At 44.5% G+C, this 18,250-nt stretch overlaps 1 protein-coding gene across 13 annotated transcripts in view; it reads left to right on the top strand.

Annotated features, from left to right (window-relative positions):
* The window catches only part of Erc2 (ELKS/RAB6-interacting/CAST family member 2), a 907,844-nt gene that overhangs the window by 34,220 nt on the left and 855,374 nt on the right, over nucleotides 1–18,250 (top strand). For all 13 annotated transcript variants that reach the window (XR_003377058.1, XR_003377054.1, XR_003377057.1 and 10 more), the window contains exon 2: nucleotides 2,802–3,593. Coding sequence is in view for 2 of the 13 variants with exons in the window: in XM_026779811.1 (XP_026635612.1) it covers nucleotides 2,937–3,593 (657 nt within the window). In the remaining 11 variants the exon portion in view is untranslated. The remainder of the gene's footprint in view (nucleotides 1–2,801; nucleotides 3,594–18,250) is intronic.

Here is an 18,250-nt window from a genome sequence, read left to right as displayed (position 1 = left end):
TGTGTAGGTGAGTGTGTGTGTGAGTTTATATGTGTGTAGGTGAGTGTGTATGTGTGTATGTGAGTTTATATGTGTGGATGTGAGTGTGTATGTGTGTGTGAGTTTATATGTGTGTATTGTGTAGGTGAGTGTATATGTGTGTGTGAGTGTGTATGTGTGTGTGAGTGTGTATGTGTGTAGGTGAGTGTGTATATGTGTGTGTGAGTTTATATGTGTGTAGGTGAGTGTGTATGTGCGTGTGTGAGTTTTTATGTGTGTAGGTGAGTGTGCATGTGTGTATTGTGTAGGTGAGTGTGTATGTGTGTATGTGAGTTTATATGTGTGTAGGTGAGTGTGTGTGTGTGAGTTTATATGTGTGTAGGTGAGTGTGTACGTGTGTATTGTGTAGGTGAGTGTGTATGTGTGTATGTGAGTTTATATGTGTGGATGTGAGTGTGGCACACCTGTAGAGCTCAGAGGACAACTCCCTTGAGAGTTGGTTCTCTCCCTCTACTATGGACCCTGGAGATAAAATTCAGGTCATCAAGTTTGCAAGGCAAACACTTTTACCCACTTAGCCACTGAGTGATCTTCCCATCCCTGTGTCTTCTTTGCTAATGAGCCATTGAGTTTACTAAGGGTTACTTAAGGCTACATCACTGAGAAAAATCTTTTCCTCATTAACTGTAAACTGCCTGTAGACCTTCAGCGAGGGATGGGAGCACACGGGTCTCTGGCCCAGTCATGTGCTGATCTTGGCCGGTGATCTCAGTCACAGGAGTACCTGGGAGTCACAGGAGTACCTGGGAGTCAGTGTTCTGTGCCACCTCTGTTGTCCTCCGATCACTCCTTTCTTTCTGCGTCTTCTGTAATCTTTCCAGAGCCTTAAGGACATATGTAGATTCCCAATTTGGGGCTGAGCATTCAGCCATCACTTCCAGAGTCCCATCTTGTAAACAACTAGTTCTAAAGTAAGGTGACCTCCTCTTTACTATCTGTTCTGCCTGAAGTCATGATATGGGGTCTTTTGGGACCAGTGAGAGTCATGCAACATTCTTTGAACTACTTACCATGTTTGGAATGGAGTATAACCATTAGACAGGCTTGGATTATATTTTCACCTCTGATGCCTTCCAGGATGGAGTCGTGGGAGGCAGCCTTGAGTCCTTAAGAACTGGGAGTATGGGTTTAGAAAGTGCTCCTTTAGGGAAAATAGAGATTGCATTACTAGAAAGGGTGTCTAGATGTGAGAGCAGAGATAAATGATAGGTAGATGAAAATAAACATTGCCTTGATGTGTTGTTTTTAATGTTTTAATCTCATTGAGACACTAAATAGAAACTATTTCTTTATTTTTATAAAAGCTGTTTATTGACTTTTATGTTAGGTAGCAACTAGGTATTTTATAGGTAGCATCTGGTCTATGAAGTAATGAGTTAGATGGTATATATCTGCATTTTAGCTACTGAAGAGTAAAAACGGTGACAGTTTTTAAAATTTGCCTAAGGTCACCATCTCGTCTGTATTAGGTGGAGTTTGCCCCTCTTTAGACTCTGTCCTCCTATTGCCAAATGAAGGAAAGCAAAACACACTGAATATTCCCTGAAAGCAGGAGGCCGTGAGGCCCCCATTAAGGCCTTTTGAGGCCCAGCATTGAAGTGATAATTGCAACCCTGCGGCCCCAGCTACATGAAAATTGTCCTGATATACTTGGCTCACCATCTTAGGGAGCCTCTCTTCCTGTTTTTTAGGAGTTAGGGGGCCAGGAACTTCAGCTTTAATCCCCTGGCATTGTTCTCCTGTGCCATTTTTATTTGTGTGCAAGGAGGTTCATATGAAGATTAAGGTCAGCTAATGTGGAAAAGAACTCTCAGATGGCCAGCCTGGAAGGTGTTTGACAGGAAGAGTCAGGAAGGACGGCTGTTTCCCTGGTAACAGCTCTGAGACTCTGACCACATATGCACGTGTTCTGCTGGTTGACATACCTCTTAATTCTAGCTCTGAGGCGGAGTGAGCTCCAAATCCCGTGTCAGCGGCAGGTGCATGGTAGGACGGCCTCGAGAGGGTTGTGCAGGGTGCAGTACAAGGGAGCTCTTGTGATCCCTGAACCGAGCAGGAAGAGAAAGGACGGTGCATAGGTCAGATATTAGACACCCAAGGGAGCAGCACGTCCTCACCATCATTATTTTAAGCTATGTGTATTTGAGGGCCATGCCCCAAAGATGGATTATTTTACTGCTAAAGTCTAAATGGTGAACTTTTTGGATTTCCAAACCATACTTAGCATAAATCAAGAGGGAGAACTTCATTTTCCTATGGAAAAAAGAATTTCCTTTCTGTTTGGATCACTTTTGACTTTGGGGTCAGGGTGGGAAAATTTGTTTTAAAAGTTTACATGTAGTATGAAGTGTTTTGGGATTACTTTTCTTTCTAAAGTAGATATATGGGAAGCACTTTACTCTTTCTATCATCTATCATCCGTCAATCATTTTTGCCACTCACTTATCATTATCATCTATCTATCTATCTATCTATCTGTCTGTCTGTCTGTCTGTCTGTCTCTCTGTCTGTCTATTGTCTATCTATCGTCTATCTATCTATCTATCTATCTATCAATCTATCTATCTATCTATCTATCATTCATCTATCATTCTGTCTGTCTTATCTATATAGATTTTATTTTCAATGCTGAGACTTGAACCCAGGACCCTGTGATTTCTAGAAGAGTATTCTACTACTATCAATATATTTTAAGACATGATGCAACTGTAGTTAGAGTTCTGAAGAAGTTTGTTTTTAATTATCCTTTCTCTGTTTTGCAGATCTCTGAGTGGAGCCATTTCCCGGCACAAGCTATACAGAATGTGGTGAGAATTCTGGCCCGTGGAGGAATTGGTTTAAACTCTAAGGTTGCCTAGCATCTCTTCTCTTGAATAGCACCACATCACAGAAGAAAAATGTATGGAAGTGCAAGAACCATCACTAATCTGGAAGGTAGCCCTTCCAGATCACCTCGTTTGCCAAGGTCTCCTCGGTTGGGCCACCGAAGAACAAGCAGCGGGGGAGGCGGAGGGACAGGCAAGACTCTGTCTATGGAGAATATCCAGTCCCTTAATGCAGCCTATGCCACATCTGGACCCATGTACTTGAGTGACCATGAAGGGGTGGCGTCCACAACTTACCCAAAGGGTACGATGACTCTGGGCAGGGCCACGAATCGAGCTGTGTACGGAGGCCGGGTCACAGCCATGGGGAGTAGTCCCAATATTGCGTCCGCTGGACTTTCCCATACGGACGTTCTTTCCTATACGGATCAACACGGGGGGCTGAGCGGCTCATCCCATCACCACCACCACCAGGTGCCCTCCATGTTGAGGCAGGTAAGAGACAGCACCATGTTGGATCTTCAAGCCCAGCTCAAAGAGCTGCAGAGAGAGAATGACCTCCTCCGGAAGGAGCTTGACATTAAGGACAGCAAACTGGGATCGTCCATGAACAGCATCAAGACTTTCTGGAGTCCCGAGCTCAAGAAGGAGAGAGTGCTGAGGAAAGAGGAGGCAGCTCGGATGTCTGTCCTCAAGGAGCAGATGAGGGTTTCTCACGAAGAAAACCAGGTAGGTTCTGATTGTCAGTGTTCCCAGGCTTTGCGGATGGCTCCAGGCTTACTGTGTGTATCAAGGAAGTTGGGTACCACCAAGAAGGTTACAGCTTAATATGTTTCATTTGGATGCCACAGCAGAGCCCCGGAAGTGCTATAGTGTATTGATTGATTTCCTTACTCCAGTAACCCTTCCACATAGTTGCAGAATGGGGGAGGATTGATCCTCATTGCCAACTTGTACGTGGTTAATTTTGTTCTCTTTTTCAGCAGTTGGAACAGCAGTTCAGATGTCCCCCTCAGCATAGAAGAGGAAAATGATAGCCTCTGCATGAGTAAACATTTTACATTAAAAGGTCACACTTGATTGGTGATGGTTTATTGTTTGTTATCTTTTTGCTGTTGAACCAGCATTGTTTCTTAGAAGGAGCAGCATTCTCTAAGTAGCCAACCCAACAACATGAAACAGAATTGGGAAGAATGGGTTTCCCTTACCAGGTAAGGGAAACTTTCCTTAGCTTGGTCTTCAGCCTTTATCCATTCAGTATTTATCGACTATGCTCAAGGTGCCTTAGTCTTTGATCCATCTTCTATCTTATGGTTTAATTAGTGAAATTAGTTTCCCAGATTCTTCATGAATTTTGTCACCCCCACCCCCTTTTTTATTTGTTTTCTTTGAGACTGGGTTTCTCTGTAGCTTTGGAGTCTGTCCTGGAACTTGCTTTGTAGACCAGGCTGGCCTCAAACACACGGAGGTCCGCCTGCCTCCGGAGTCCTGGGATTAAAGGCGCCGCCACCACCCAGTGGCCATTCCCCTGCTTACAGCCCCTGTTCCCTTCTCAAAGCTCATCATCTCCAGAAGGCATTGTGCCTCCTTGACTGAGCCCATGGCACCTTCTGGAAGACCTGGGCCAGTCTCATCTTGTACCACTTCCTTCCACATCCGAGCTATGTGCTCCATCCGTGGTCGCCCTGCACAGTGCTGAGGTTTCTTCCTCTTCCTTCCCACGGTTAGTTTCCCCGACATCATTTCCCTTTCAGCCCGGTCAGCGTCTGTTTCTGTATCATATGAGGCCTGTTTACATGGTATTGTTTTCACAAGTGCTTTGGAATCAGATGCACCTATGCCTAAATCTCAGTTTCTTACTGTAGAGAGAGCGCTAAGGGGGAGAAAGGGTGTTGTGCCCTTGGGCCCATGAACTCCCTGGTGGCATTTTACTCTGTTAGAAGTCTGGGATAATCCCAACCGGCCGAACTAATGGCTGACAGCTGGTCTTGCCGTCGGCCTAGTGTTGCTTTTTGCCTTTTGGTGGGTCTCATCTGCTGACCCTCCCCCTGATTCTCTGACGCTAGCACTTTGGAGCTAAGCAGCTGTGGATGCGTTTCTGACTTGTGCAAGGATCTGATCCTTGTGGCTTTCTGTGTGCTGTGAGAAGTCACCTGATCTCATTATCTGGAGGAGCTGGTGCTGCTCTTCAGATACTGGAGAATGTGATCGTTTCCCCTGGGACAGAAGCTCCCTTCTTTTCCCCACCACTGTCTCTGCTGTGTTCTGATTTGCTGGCTCCTGAACGCTCTGTGAACATGTTACTGCAATGTGCATTTCCCCTCTGCTCCACATTGCTTTTCTCCTCTCTATAGCTTTTTCATTTTTATGTAGTTAAAGCATTCAGCAATGATGAAATCAGTGGCAGAAAGCTTGAAGGGTCTCTGGTCTGTCAGCTCTAAAATGACTTTTAGCCTCTGCTTCTGTCATTGAGTTTATGGCTGAGCACCAATCCATATTTATATATGTGTGCTTATTTGTAAATTACATTATGCTACAGTGTCAGCATGTCTTCTTTGATGTTTACAAAATATGTGGATGAGACAAAGTAAAATGAATATAATGAAGTAAATTTATTTTTATTTTTTAATAGAGGCTTCTTTTATTCCCTTTAGAAGTATATCAGGGTCCTTTTTAGAGGTATATGCATCCCTCTTGCTCAGGATAGGATATGTTCTTCTGGGGTGACAATAGACCTCAAATCTTAGTGACTTAACACAAAATATTCTCCCTCCCTCCCTTCCTCCCTTCCTTCCTCCCTCCTTCCTTCCCTCCCTCCCTCCCTCCCTTCCTTTTTTCCTTTCCGGCATCTTGCTATGTATCCTTGGCTGGTCTAGAACCCACTCTGTAGACCAGACTGGCTTTGAACTCAGACATCCACCTGCTTCTGCCTCTTGAGTTCTGGGATTCAAGGTGTACACCACCATACCTGGCCTCCGACATTTATTTCTTATTTCCTAAGGTATGAAGCAAGTCAAGTGACTCTCCATGTCAGATCTTTTCTATGTAGCGACACGAGGATCCAGGTCTTCTACATCTGGAAGCTTGGCTTTGAGAATTGCTATCCCAGGGCAAGAGATTCTTGAAGATGTCACACTGACGTCTTAATTCTCCTGGCTGTGTCAGGAGGAAGTGGGGGTGGAGTCTTCTCCTCTAAGACAGAGATGATAGACAGAGTGTTAGTAACTGAATCTGTAGGCTTTTTTAGGTTTGTCCTAAAAGTGGTGCTCGTCGGGCGTGGTGGAAAATGCTGATAGTGCCAGCACTTGGGAGGTGGAGGAAGGAAGATCCAGGGTTAAATTTGTCCTTGGTTATGTAGTAAGTTCAAGGTCAGCCTTGGTTATGCATGTCCAAGGAGCCAAAATGGGCAAACAAACAAATCATTGAAAAATAGTGAACCTAGAGGAAATAAAGTTTGGGAAGCAGCCGAGACTCCTGTCGCTGCTCACATTTTAGTGCTGCCATCACCAGTGGCCATCTGTTGCGGTTATAGTGACCCCCGTGTCACCAGCGGAACGCTCTGAATGTCATCAACCAGTCATCTGAGGCCAGCACTAGAGGTTTCCTTATCTTAAAGGGAAACGCTGATGTGGAGAGACTGCAGGGCTTGCCCAGATTTTTTTGCCCGGTTGGGAAGTGGCAGAGCCTTTAAGGTTTGAGGAGGCTCTTGACTTTCTGGTCGCTACCTATGAAGGGGGCATTGAGCAGAGAGAGTGCTAGTAGAACGGGAAGGTCATGGTGGAGGAAAAGAATAATAAGCCCTAATGGAATGATTAGGAATTCGGTTTATTTAGGATTTTTATTCTTAACCAGGAACTTATTTTTCCTAGAAATGGGTTTGATGCTGTTTCTAATTTTTACCTGTGTTATTACCTGACACAGGTAATTGCAGAGAGCAAAGGTTTGTTTCAAGTCATGGTTTGAGAGGTTTCAGTCCAAGATTGGGTGGAGCCGTTGTTCTGGGCCTCTGATGGGCACAGTGGGTGGCAGTGGTGGAGAGTCTGTGGAGGAGCATACTCTTCAGCCAGGGCTTCATGACCCCCTTCAAGGGAATGCCTTCAGTGACACATTCAGTGAATGCCTAAGCCCCACCATCTTCCAAGTGCATCACCTTTAACAAAGCCTTTAACATTTTTGGGGGAACACTTTTAAACATTATCAGCACCGTTTACTACAACATAACTGCACTCTCCTTTTAAAGGTAAGGGAAGCATAGCAGCTGTTTCTGTATGTAAGAAAGGGACATGAAAGTCTTAAGAGACACTTGACTGTGGTTCACAACAGCCAGAAGCCGCAGCTGCAAATGTCACTTGTCCACGGACGTTAGACGTTAGAATTGAAAACATTTGACCTGTGCCACATGAAGAGAAGTGGGAGGCAGAGCCATTATAGGAGGGAGCGGAGGAACTTGTGTGCTCTTGCCGATGACATTCATGTTTTTATAGAGTTGTCCCCAGCCAGCACAGACATGTTCCCTCAGGTACAGTTTATAGAGGGCGTGGCTCTGATGTCCTCTTGGTTCTATCCATGGTAGCTGAGACCATCTCCAATTCGAAGGGAGGCTGTTGAACTCTTTCCCAGTGTTAGAGAAAGTTCTGGAACTACAGGGCCAATGGGTAGGTAGCCCCAGATTTCTTACGAGCAAAGTGTTGATGATCATCAGGTTCCTGGATGGATACTCCATCCCTTCTTTACTTCCCATATCTTCTTTTCAGCGACACAGGAATATGCATGTGGATATGAATACATGGGTATAAATACATCTGCTGGAGTTGCAATCCTGGAGTCATGGGCCATGTGTATAATTCAGAGTGCATCTGTGTGGGGCTAGCTGAATGTGAGCAGTCCAGAGCACATGGGTGGAGGCTATCTTAATGTGTGTAATGCAGCGTGCATGGGTGAGGCTACCTTAACGTGTGCAATTCCATACACATGTGTATAGGGTTAGATTAATGTATGCAGGGCTAGATTAATGTGTATAAGCCAAAATCCAGGCTACGGGGCTCGCTTTATGTATGTAAGCCAGAATGCCTGGATGCAAGGCTAGCTTCATGTGTGTAAGGCAGAGTTCAGAGTGCTCGGCTACACAGTTCTTTGTTGTCATCCATGCCTCCGTTGTGTGATGTGCTTTTGTAAACTGCAAGAGAGCAGAGCACAGTATTCTGGGAAATTTATTCTTTGGGGTGGCTGAACCCATGGCGCATGTTCTCAATATCATAGCAATAGATTTATTTGGAGTTTACAGTATGATCATGAGGAACTGGAGAGCACTCAGTGGTTAAGAACACTGACAGCTCTTGTAGAGGACCTGGGTGTGGTTTCCAGCAACCACATGGTTGTTAATGCTTTATCGGCGGTTCCAGGGGATCTGACACCCTCTTTTGGCCTTCAAGGGCACCAGATATCCATATGATGCAATACATACTCGTAGGCAGAACACTTATATACATACAAATGAAAATACAATTTTAAATAATATTAACCTTGTTAATGAATGTTTTGATGTTACTTGATGGCCTGTAGGGTTGTCCTGGATGTTGGGGGATAATATTATTATTATTATATATTATTATTATACTATTATAAAGAAGTCAAGTTACTCAATTTATCAAGAAATGAATGGATTATTCTATTCCTTTGTCTTCCCCCCTCTCTCTCTCTCTGAGACAGAGTCTTAACAATGTAGTCTTGACTGTCCTGAAACTAGGCATATAGACCAGATTGGCTTAAACTTGTAGCAATTCTCCTGTCTCTGTCTCCTGAGTGCTTGAATTACAGGTGTACACTCCAGTACCTTTCTGGTGTTTCTGGTCTTTGTATCTCTACTATCTACCGGGATAGTAGAGATCAGAGGGAGAACGTATGGTAGAGAGTGGATGTCCAGGAGCGCCCTAAATGTGGTTGGAGTACTGTACACTTCTAGTCCCAGCTACTTGGGAGACTCAGCTGGGAGGATAGCTTCAGTCTGAGTTCAAGACCAGCTTGGGCAATAGAGAAAGACCTTGTCTTGAAACACTCAGAAATGGAAATTTTGTAAGGATTTGATCTTGCAGTTTAGTGCACAGATGTTACTGGCTTTTCATATGCCTGAATATTTTGTACCACTATTACCTTTGTAGTTCTAATGACCTCTTTTCCAAATTAGATATAAGGGAAGTAATTTTTAGACATTTCCTAGGTTGTGTGTAGCCAGCCAAGGCTCTGCAGGAATATAAATAGCATCACACACTAGGAGACTGTACTAGATCTAATATTTACTCATCTTGTGAAGAACTGGGACAAGGTCATTGGGAGCTGTAACCCAAGAAGTGTAAGTAAACCTGTCTGGGGAATGGTACAGCTTTTAAGCAATGGTTATGCGATCATTTCTATTTCTGACTTAGCCCCACAGAAGAGAGTAGACTTTAAATCAATATTAATAAGAACTTTTGATCCATGTTCAGCATATCGCTTATTAGTTCTTACTTGGAGCCTGAAACTGGAAAAGCTGAGAGAAAGTAACATTTCTGTTAGCGCTCTTCTTCTCTCTCCTCCGCTCCCCTCCTCTCCCCTCTCCTCCGCTCCCCTCCTTGCCTCTCTTCTCTCTCTTCTCTCTTTTCTTTAGAGATGGGCTTTCATGTATCCCAGGCTAACCCAGCAATCACTAAGTAGGTAAGGATGCTCATGAACTTGCCATCTTTCTGCTTTACTTCCTGACTGCTTGGGTTACAAGAGTGTACCACCACACCCAGTTTTATGGGGTGTGGGAATTGAACCCACATCTTTGTGTATGCTAAGCCAACATTCTACAAGTTACATTCTCTAGCCCCATCATTATTTTTATTTTTATTATGTATCTTAAAGTATTTTTATTATGCATAACTACAGGCCTTTCAATAGGAGTCATTTGACCCTGTTCTGAAGTTCTCGTTTGATCGTGAGTCCCTGCTCTGATGAGCTGTACCAGCTGGGGGCTGACAGAGGTCCAGTTCATCCTGACGAGAAGGGCGTGAGGCAGCTGCAGCAGGGCAGTCCGACAGCAGTGAAACTCAACCGTCATCACTTTGTGTGGTGAAGGCTCATCCAGAATTGCTGGGTCTCCTCAGGGTTAAGGGGCTGGAGGTTCGATGCTGCTGTGGGCTGGACATGGTTTATCTCCTAAATGCTAATGGGCTGGAAGCTTTTCTCTTAGAGTAACTGTGTTGGAAGGCGGTGAGATCTTTAAGAGGTAAGTGGGTCCTGGGGCGATTTCACCCTCACAAGTGGAGGAATGTCTTTCTCAAGGACTGGGTTAGGTCTCTGGAGGCTGGCTTAGGCTCATGGGGATGATTGGCTCCTAGGGGCTGTGGTGGTTCCTGTGTGGGCAGGCTGTTTAAAACAAGACCACCCCAATCTTTTGGTGTTTTCTGATGTGTTTCCTCATCACCCTTGAACATGTCTCTTGCCATGTCGTGCCAATGCACTGGAACATTCGCTAGGAGCCAAGGAGTTGCTATCACCACATAACTTTTTGATGAGAACCATGAGCTAAATAAACCTAGTTTTCTTTGTATGTCATTAAGTCTCTGGTATTTTGCGATAGCAACAGAAAACGGGCTAAATCAGATGCGTTACTACAGTAGATTTGTCTTCCCGCTGTCCTCTCTTTCTATTGGTAGAAGTCCCTGAAGAAAGGATGTCCAAAGTGTGGCCAGGGAAATGATGTTTTCCAAAGAGGATTTTCTGGTCAAAGAAACTTTAGACACATATACTAGAAACATTTGCCACGGAAACTCATAATGCATATGTTCTAGGTTGAACTTTGTCTCCCTCGCTAAAGGTAGGTTGGATTCCTAACTCCTGTTGTCTGAAAATGACCTCATTTGGATAAAAGACCTTTCCATAGGTATCAACCTAAAATATTCAGAATGGGCCCTAATCCAGTTTGACTGTTGCCTTTATAAAAAGGTAAATTTGGACAGAGATGCAGACATGCCCAGAGAGAGGATGTGAACACATACAACCAGAGGGTGACCTTGTAGTTGAGCAAAGGAGAGAGTCTTGGGACGCATGCCCGCAAAGGAAGCAGCTGGGCTGACACTCCTATCTCAGCCTCCAGAATTGAGAGAGAATGAAACCTGCTGCTTGGTTTGTGGTGTTTTCTCATGACGGGCCTAACCAGCGAATACCACATATCACAATATGTAATGCTCCAACTCTTGAAGTTAAACAGCACTTACATTTTTTAATCTATCAATTTCTCAATCTTTCTTGACCATGAAACTTTATCTTAAACTAACTATGCCTTAAGATGCTGTTGCTGCTCGATCCCCCATCCACTCCCATTATGTAGCTGTTCTTCTCTTCTCTCTCCTGTGCTCCTCTTTGCTTGTCATCTGCATTGATGCGATGGCTGGGTGTGTGTGTGCCACGGTCTAGTTACAGATTAAAGACCAAAAGAAGTGCTGAGAAATAGGCCCGCTCTGTGGCCTGCCTCTGATTTCTACTCATGCGAGGAAGTAAAGCTCTGACCATGTAAATCGTTGTTGACTGGGCATTCTCTTCAACAACACACTGCCTCTGCGTGAGGCTCTTCACTTTATTTCCATTTGAGGCATTCATGTTTGTGTGCGTATTTCCCCAAAGTTACACCAGCACATGGGGTTAGCACTGGATAATCTAACTCAGCACCATCACAGCACAGAATGCCAGAACTTACAAAGACCAAAAAAAAAAAAAAAAGTTCCTTCTCATCCTGAGACACCTTGAAGCTACTCAGATGTTGTGCCCCTCCATCCCCACCCTGGTTTTCTGGAAAGCTGGAAGATCTTTTATCCAATCTTAGGTGATGACCTGCTTAGACAGAAGTGCAATTTTAAATGTCTTCTGTAGATAGGGTAGAATGAATTTCCTTGGCTCACAAGATGGATGAGATGGCGCCGTGCCACAGTGGGTTTCTTTGTTTGCTAGGGTGTAAGAATGATTTGAAGTGAGCTCTACATCTTGGTCACAGATGTCAGCGGTTTTCTGCCTCAGTGATCTCCTGCAGTCAGCCCTAGAGGCAGGAATGTAGACCACATGGGTAGCCTTACATTTTATTCTCATGTTTTCTTTGGAAGGATTTGGTCCATACGAGGGAGGGTATGCTGGACCTTGGCAGAGCCGAATGATTCTGATTCTCCTTTTCTTTCTGGACCGTGTTAGTTGGGCGATGGAATTCCGGTAGTGCAGATGCAACCAAAGAAAACATTTTGGACTGCTTCATTGAACAGATTCCTTTAGTCCCACTGTGCCAAAGGTACTATTGAAACCAAGCATAGGGAGGGGAAGGTAGGATAAAGGGTCAGGAATACTGATCGTCCCCAGAACATTCATTGCCTAGCAATGTTCCCTATGGACAACCTTCTCAGAGGTTTTTAAGAACCAAGTTTGTGTTGACAAGAAGGAAAGGACCAGGGCGATTTTATTGTCCAACACAGATGGGGTGAGTTCTCTTCTGGCCAGAGCTCAATTGCAATTTCTATAATTAGTTGCAGGTGGCGCTCATGTGGTGGTGTTTTGGGTCCATTGACATCTGTGAGCAAATTCCCACCACCACCACCAGGTGAACTCAATAAATAGCTTGGCTTTGCAGGGATGTAGAGAATTATAAATCCTTCTCACACACATACAACCCCCAGATAAAGCTGCTTTAAAGGTCAGGCTTTGAAAGCTGTAAAAAGCATTTTTAAAAGTTTGGGATTTCAGAATTTTGGCAGAGTGTAGGCACACAGCCAAGAGCTGAGGCAGCCTGACAAACAGAAGTCTGGCATGTGCAATTTCTTCTCTCTTGTCTTTGGGAAGCCAGCGTTTGACTGCGTTTTAGAAGCTACTTGCGGCCATTTTGTCTTCTAGCCGGAAAGAAAGAAGCAAAGACCAAAGCAGCAGCTTCTCATCTCGTCTTCTTGGCTGTCCACGGACCACCCGGTTGTCCGGAGTGGCAGCTTCTCATCTTGTCTCCTTCCCTGGTGGGGGATCAACTGTTTGGCAATATGTATTGATCAAGTTAACTTGTCAACCAGGGACTACCCATTTGGCCATATATATTGATCAAGTTAACTTAGTGGTTCTTAACTGGGGGTAAATTTTGTTCCTCAGAAGACATTTGGAAATATTTGAAGACATTTGTGGCTGTTACACATTGGAGGAGGGTGATACTATCAAAGGGGAAAGAAGGAAAGTTGGAGAGGAGTGATGAGGAAGGGAGCTCTGGCAGGGAGTGGCAGAGGAGGCGGGGCAAGCAAGAGATACCAAATGCATTCTTGTCAAGTAAAAGGTCAAAGGAGAATAGCTGAAGGGCGTAGCTGCTCGAGAACCTTACCACAAAGGGTGGGAAGAAGCAACTCCAGGACAATTAGCCTATAGGTAGCAGACGAATGAGCGATCATCACTCAGGACCTAGGAGAGCCTTTCCTCTGAATCAACACGAGTGGCCCGTGAGGGGCAGGCAGGTTTTATTTTGTGCAGCTGGGTTCTAAGGAGAATAGCCTCATTCATTCAGCTAGGCTTCTTGAGCTCGTGTTCATTCTTAGGAACTTGAAGCAGCTTGCAAGCCCCTTGGCCCAGAAGTTCCTCTGCTGGCATCCCTCAGCTTTCTCTTGAATTGATTTCTGCCCTCATTCAGGCTTGGTCTTTGGGAAGGTTCACGTCCTGTTTGTCAGATCTTCCTCTTGGGTCTCAGTCTTCCTGATTTCTGCTTCTGTTTATTCCCTCTGAAAATTCAGACTGTTTACTTACTCACTCCATTTCCTCGCCTGTTTAGGGAAGAATGTGACCAAAAGTAGCAGAGATCCATCCAAATTGAAGGGTGATGGCGGAAGCGGGGTACTTACTGGGAAGAAAGGATAGACAAGACAGCCGCATGCCCTGAGGGGCTGGGTCAGGATTATTCGGAAGATGACCCCTAATGCAAGGTCTTCCTTTCCCTCTCTCCTTTCTCGAAAAAGTGATTTCCCTTGCCCTTGTGAGAAAGTGTCAACTTTACAGTGTCTGTACAAGCGCTCAACAGGGACTACTCTGTTGTGACTTCCAGCTCAGAGCTTGGGTCTGAAGCCTTAGTCTGTATCTGCTTTTAGAGCCACACAGCCCAATAGGCCTGTGCAAACATCTCTGAGGAATAGACAGCATGGATAGATTTTCCAAGAGATCATGTATGTGCAAGGTGTTGGGGTCGTGATGTCCATTGCTGGGCAAACAATGGTATCACATAGTTGGGAGTTTGTCTGTTTCAGTTATTAGAAAGACCCAGATCAAGTAAGACTTTGATGGTCTGTAAATTTAATAACTATTGCCTCTGTCTTGGGCTGCCATTTCAACAGCTTTCTGGCTTCTAGACCTCCACACCCAGTTTATTATTTTTTCTTTCTATGACCATTGGGGAAATCACAGAAGTTTGTATCAGATGATACTAGAAAGAATTGCTGAAATCATATTTTAGCAAAAATGGTTCTTTATTATCAGATTGCATCTTTGTGGGAAATTCAGAACCATTACCTACCTTCTGTACACTTCCTTAGTTTCAGTGGGAATTGTATCTTACGTTAGTAGGTGGGACTTGGTGCTCCATAGGATCTAGAGTCTTAGAACTAGGTATGTTAAAATTTGCTGTTTTCTATTTTAAGAGTGTACAGCTTGAGTTCTAAAAAAAAAAATCTCAAGATAATGTTCCTGAGTGCATATTATCTAAATATTATCTAAATAAGAATGTGTTTCTTGGAAGAACTTTTAGAAAGAGCCATGTATGGTTAGTACTTCTTCAAAGAGTCCTGACACCAGTTGCAGTAAAAATGTATATGAGATTGAAAAGCTAGATAATACATACGTGTAGACCAGATTTAGAGACTGCCCCCCTTTAGAAAAACAGAAAATACTAAAAAAAATGCCTTTAAAAATTTAAAATTATGTACTTTTGGACACTGGACTTAAAAACCATGTACTTTTTGAGGTGCCAATGGAAACGTCATAATTTCACAGGGGAAAATGTGTGTAACCTGAACTCTGTATATTTCACCTCCTCATCTCTAAACTTCCAGAGCATCTAACAGTGTCTACATGAAGAACCCATGTATAGATCCGACTGTTTGATATCAAGCATTATTGTGTATCAGAAACAAGTTCCTAGTAGTTAATGAGGTGAATGAAATTTGGGGAAGGAGAGATGTGTTTTCAGCCATTCAGTTTCTGCTGGGGCGTCAGGAACCTTTGTGGGGGCTTAGGGGAGAGTATACCTGTTGCCGAGGCAGAACCGTGTCGACGGATTAAACACGTTCCCTACATGCATTGAGACACAGCGGACTGAGGTGGAGAGCTTCCTTGCACCTTCAAGACTAGGTTACTTGAAAGGAGTTGAATAATATTAAGTGTCGTAGTGAAATATGTATTAAACATTCTTACTAAGGACTTTTATCTCATTATGTTTATGTTTTCCAGTTCACTTCAGACAGTTGTTTCATTTTATTTTTTTGTAATTGCAGGTCAAATCTGGTGCTAAAATTCAGACATTTGCGAAAGGGCCACCAAAGATCTTGGTGGAGTATCACCTAAGAGTTACTTGGGTGCCTACTGTTTCTAGTTACATCTGAGGATAAAAGGGTTCGGCGGAAGCAGAAGTCCTTTCTACCCCTCTGCCATTCCTCAAGCTGTAGTAGAACACGTTCTTTCTTCTGTGTCGACAGGGAGTAAGGAACACAGTGAGGGCACACTTGCTTGAGATAGACGATGACTACCTCAGTCTTTGCCAGGGAACCAGTCTAGGGAAGAAAATCTCTTGCTCAGGTTATTTAGTAGAACAAATATTGACTATTGGCATGATTTTTCTCCCCCTTCTGCAAAAGCCTAGCCAGGGTCCAGGGGAACAGTCATAGAACGCACCCAGTTCAGCTCCTGTGGAGCTTCTAGAAGGAGGTGGCATGAAGTTGGGGTAGGGAGAGGTCTAGGCTCTTGTCTTTTCCAGGCAAACATCTGCAGTCTTAGGATCACTTTCCCTTCTAACGTGCCTCTCTGCCTATCACATGCTTGTTTGATAAATAAGAAATCAAAAGGTTACTTCAGCTTGCCAAGTGTTGCCCGCGTGCGCCTGAAATAAATGATGGCACCGGTGCAGATCGGGTGCGAAACACTGGGTTAAGCTTTCATGTATGGCATCTCCTTTAACATGCGTGATGATCTCATGGAGGAGGTGCTGTTAGTTATCAGCGCCGGCTTTTAATGCAGCTGAGGCAAAGCTAAGAGGGGAAGACTTCGCCCAGAGTCACAAATAACAAATGGCAGGGTTGGGGCTGAACCCAGGCAGACTAACGAAAAGAAGAATGCCCAAAGCAATAGCTGGCTTTACTACAGAGTGGCTGTCCATGGGGGCTCTTAGGACAGCTGGGAAGGGACTTTACATGAGCCCTGGACGTGTCTCATTCAGAACCTCTGATGACCTGTAGTGAAAGTCGGAACTTGGTGCCATTCCTGAACAGGTCACTAACACTTGTTTGCTACGTATTTCCTACCCTCCTTGGAGACTTTAGAATGATACCCCTCTATAGTGTGTGTATAGCAATCCTGCCAATCCCAGTTTTTCCTTTTACCTTTGATACACTCAACGTTCAAGGACTCTGTGAGCAGAACTGGCAGTGTGGTGTCAGCAGGGCCCACTTTCTCCATTTCTGCTTATCCTTGGTGGCGATTGAAAGTAACATCTTTAGAGATAGATTGCCCGGGTTCCATTCCCAGCTGCGGAACTTGGCTCAGCTTAGTCTTTGAGATTGTTTCCTCACTTGTAAAGACGGCGTGTATAAATTTAATAGGGTTTCAGTTTAATTGGATAGAGGTAGGAAGTTCGTGCAAAAATATTTAGCGTCATGCTAATAGTGTAAACAAACATCTAAGTTGCCGATGCCGATGACAGTGAAGGGGGTCAGACTGAGCACAAAACCAAGATGTGGAGGGGCAGAGTGGAAGAGCACAGCTGAGACATGGAGCCGGAGTCTTGACGGCATTGTGTTTGAAGCCTGTGCCTTACCCCTGGATTTCCTGGAATTTATAGGAACCAATGCAAACACGCACTTTGTTACTAACAGATAATGTGTCTGGATGCCACAGCCTTGACTGTTCAGAGCTCACCCATTAGAAGCTTTGTGGTTATGAAAGGGATGTACTAACCCTGCTCTTGCCTTGAGAATCAGGAGGGGAAGTGTTCTGCACCAAGACCCATTAAAGGGAGGGGGAGAGTTGCATCTCCCATTAAAAGATGCAGTGAAAATGATTCAGAAGCCCAGAGAAGGAAGCAATGATGAAAGCACTCATACAGAGCAGGGCGCTGGAGACGGTGGTCACAAGGGCAGAAGGGGGCCAGAGATGAGAGCGAGGGAGTCCCAGCTTCAGTGGGAGGGGCAGCTCCTAGAAAATGCCTGCCTGGAGACCGACTTCAGAAAGCCCAGGGATGAATTTAGGGCAGAGTTTGTGCTCCAGATATTGCACTTAGGTTGGAAGAGGAGGAAGACAAATCGGCTCATAAAGGTTATGTTTTCTTAGAGGATTTTCCTCCTCTGCATCGTGCGATGCTAATGCTGTGCTTAATATAGCATGGGTAACGCGTAGAAAGATGAGCTGGGTTCTGCTTCTATGAGTTTTCCTGTGTGTTCTGGCTCTGTGAACTCCAGTGAGGCCACAGAAGGACGACAATGAGCCAGGAAATGAGGGTGATATTGCTGAGGCAAAGTTTGGAAGAAAAAGAATAAAAGTCCAGCCTTTGGCAAAAGGCAGGGCATCTCTTCCTCAGACTCAGGAAATATTCAGAAAATATCCAGATAATGAGACATCCCTGGTTGTGAAGCAGAAATAATTTTAATCCAAGGAGACTTCTTGGTTTCACAAACCAACCAACCAACCAACCAACCAACCAACCAACCAACCAACCAACCAACCAACCAACCAACCAACCAACTAACCAAACAAACAAATAAACAAAAAACCCAGAAAGCCTCAGACTAAGAATGAATCTAAACTTGGATTTGATACTAACCACAGTACACTAACATAACTTGAAATGCTTCCTCTTCCCTGGGCCTCTTTACTACTCAAAATTTGTCAAGAAGATTGGAGAGATAATTCGAGTAGGTAAAGTGATTGCCTTGCGAGCATAAAATCCTGCGTTTGACCCCTGTCATACACATAAAAGTGCTAGGTGTGGTGGTGGAACCCCAACACTGGGGAAGCAAATGGATCTTTGGGGCTCCTTGATCAGCCTTTTGGACAGTGGGAGAAGTCTCCAAAAAGACAAACCGTTGCTGCTGAATGACACATGTGGTTGTCCTCTTGGCTTCCACATGCACACACGCACACACACACATGCACACACACAC

The sequence above is a fragment of the Microtus ochrogaster genome, chromosome 6, assembly GCF_000317375.1.
Source record: "Microtus ochrogaster isolate Prairie Vole_2 chromosome 6, MicOch1.0, whole genome shotgun sequence".
NCBI classification, from domain to species: Eukaryota; Metazoa; Chordata; class Mammalia; order Rodentia; family Cricetidae; genus Microtus; species Microtus ochrogaster.
Note: the sequence above shows the minus strand (reverse complement) of the source record. Positions and strands in the feature narration are given on the sequence as shown.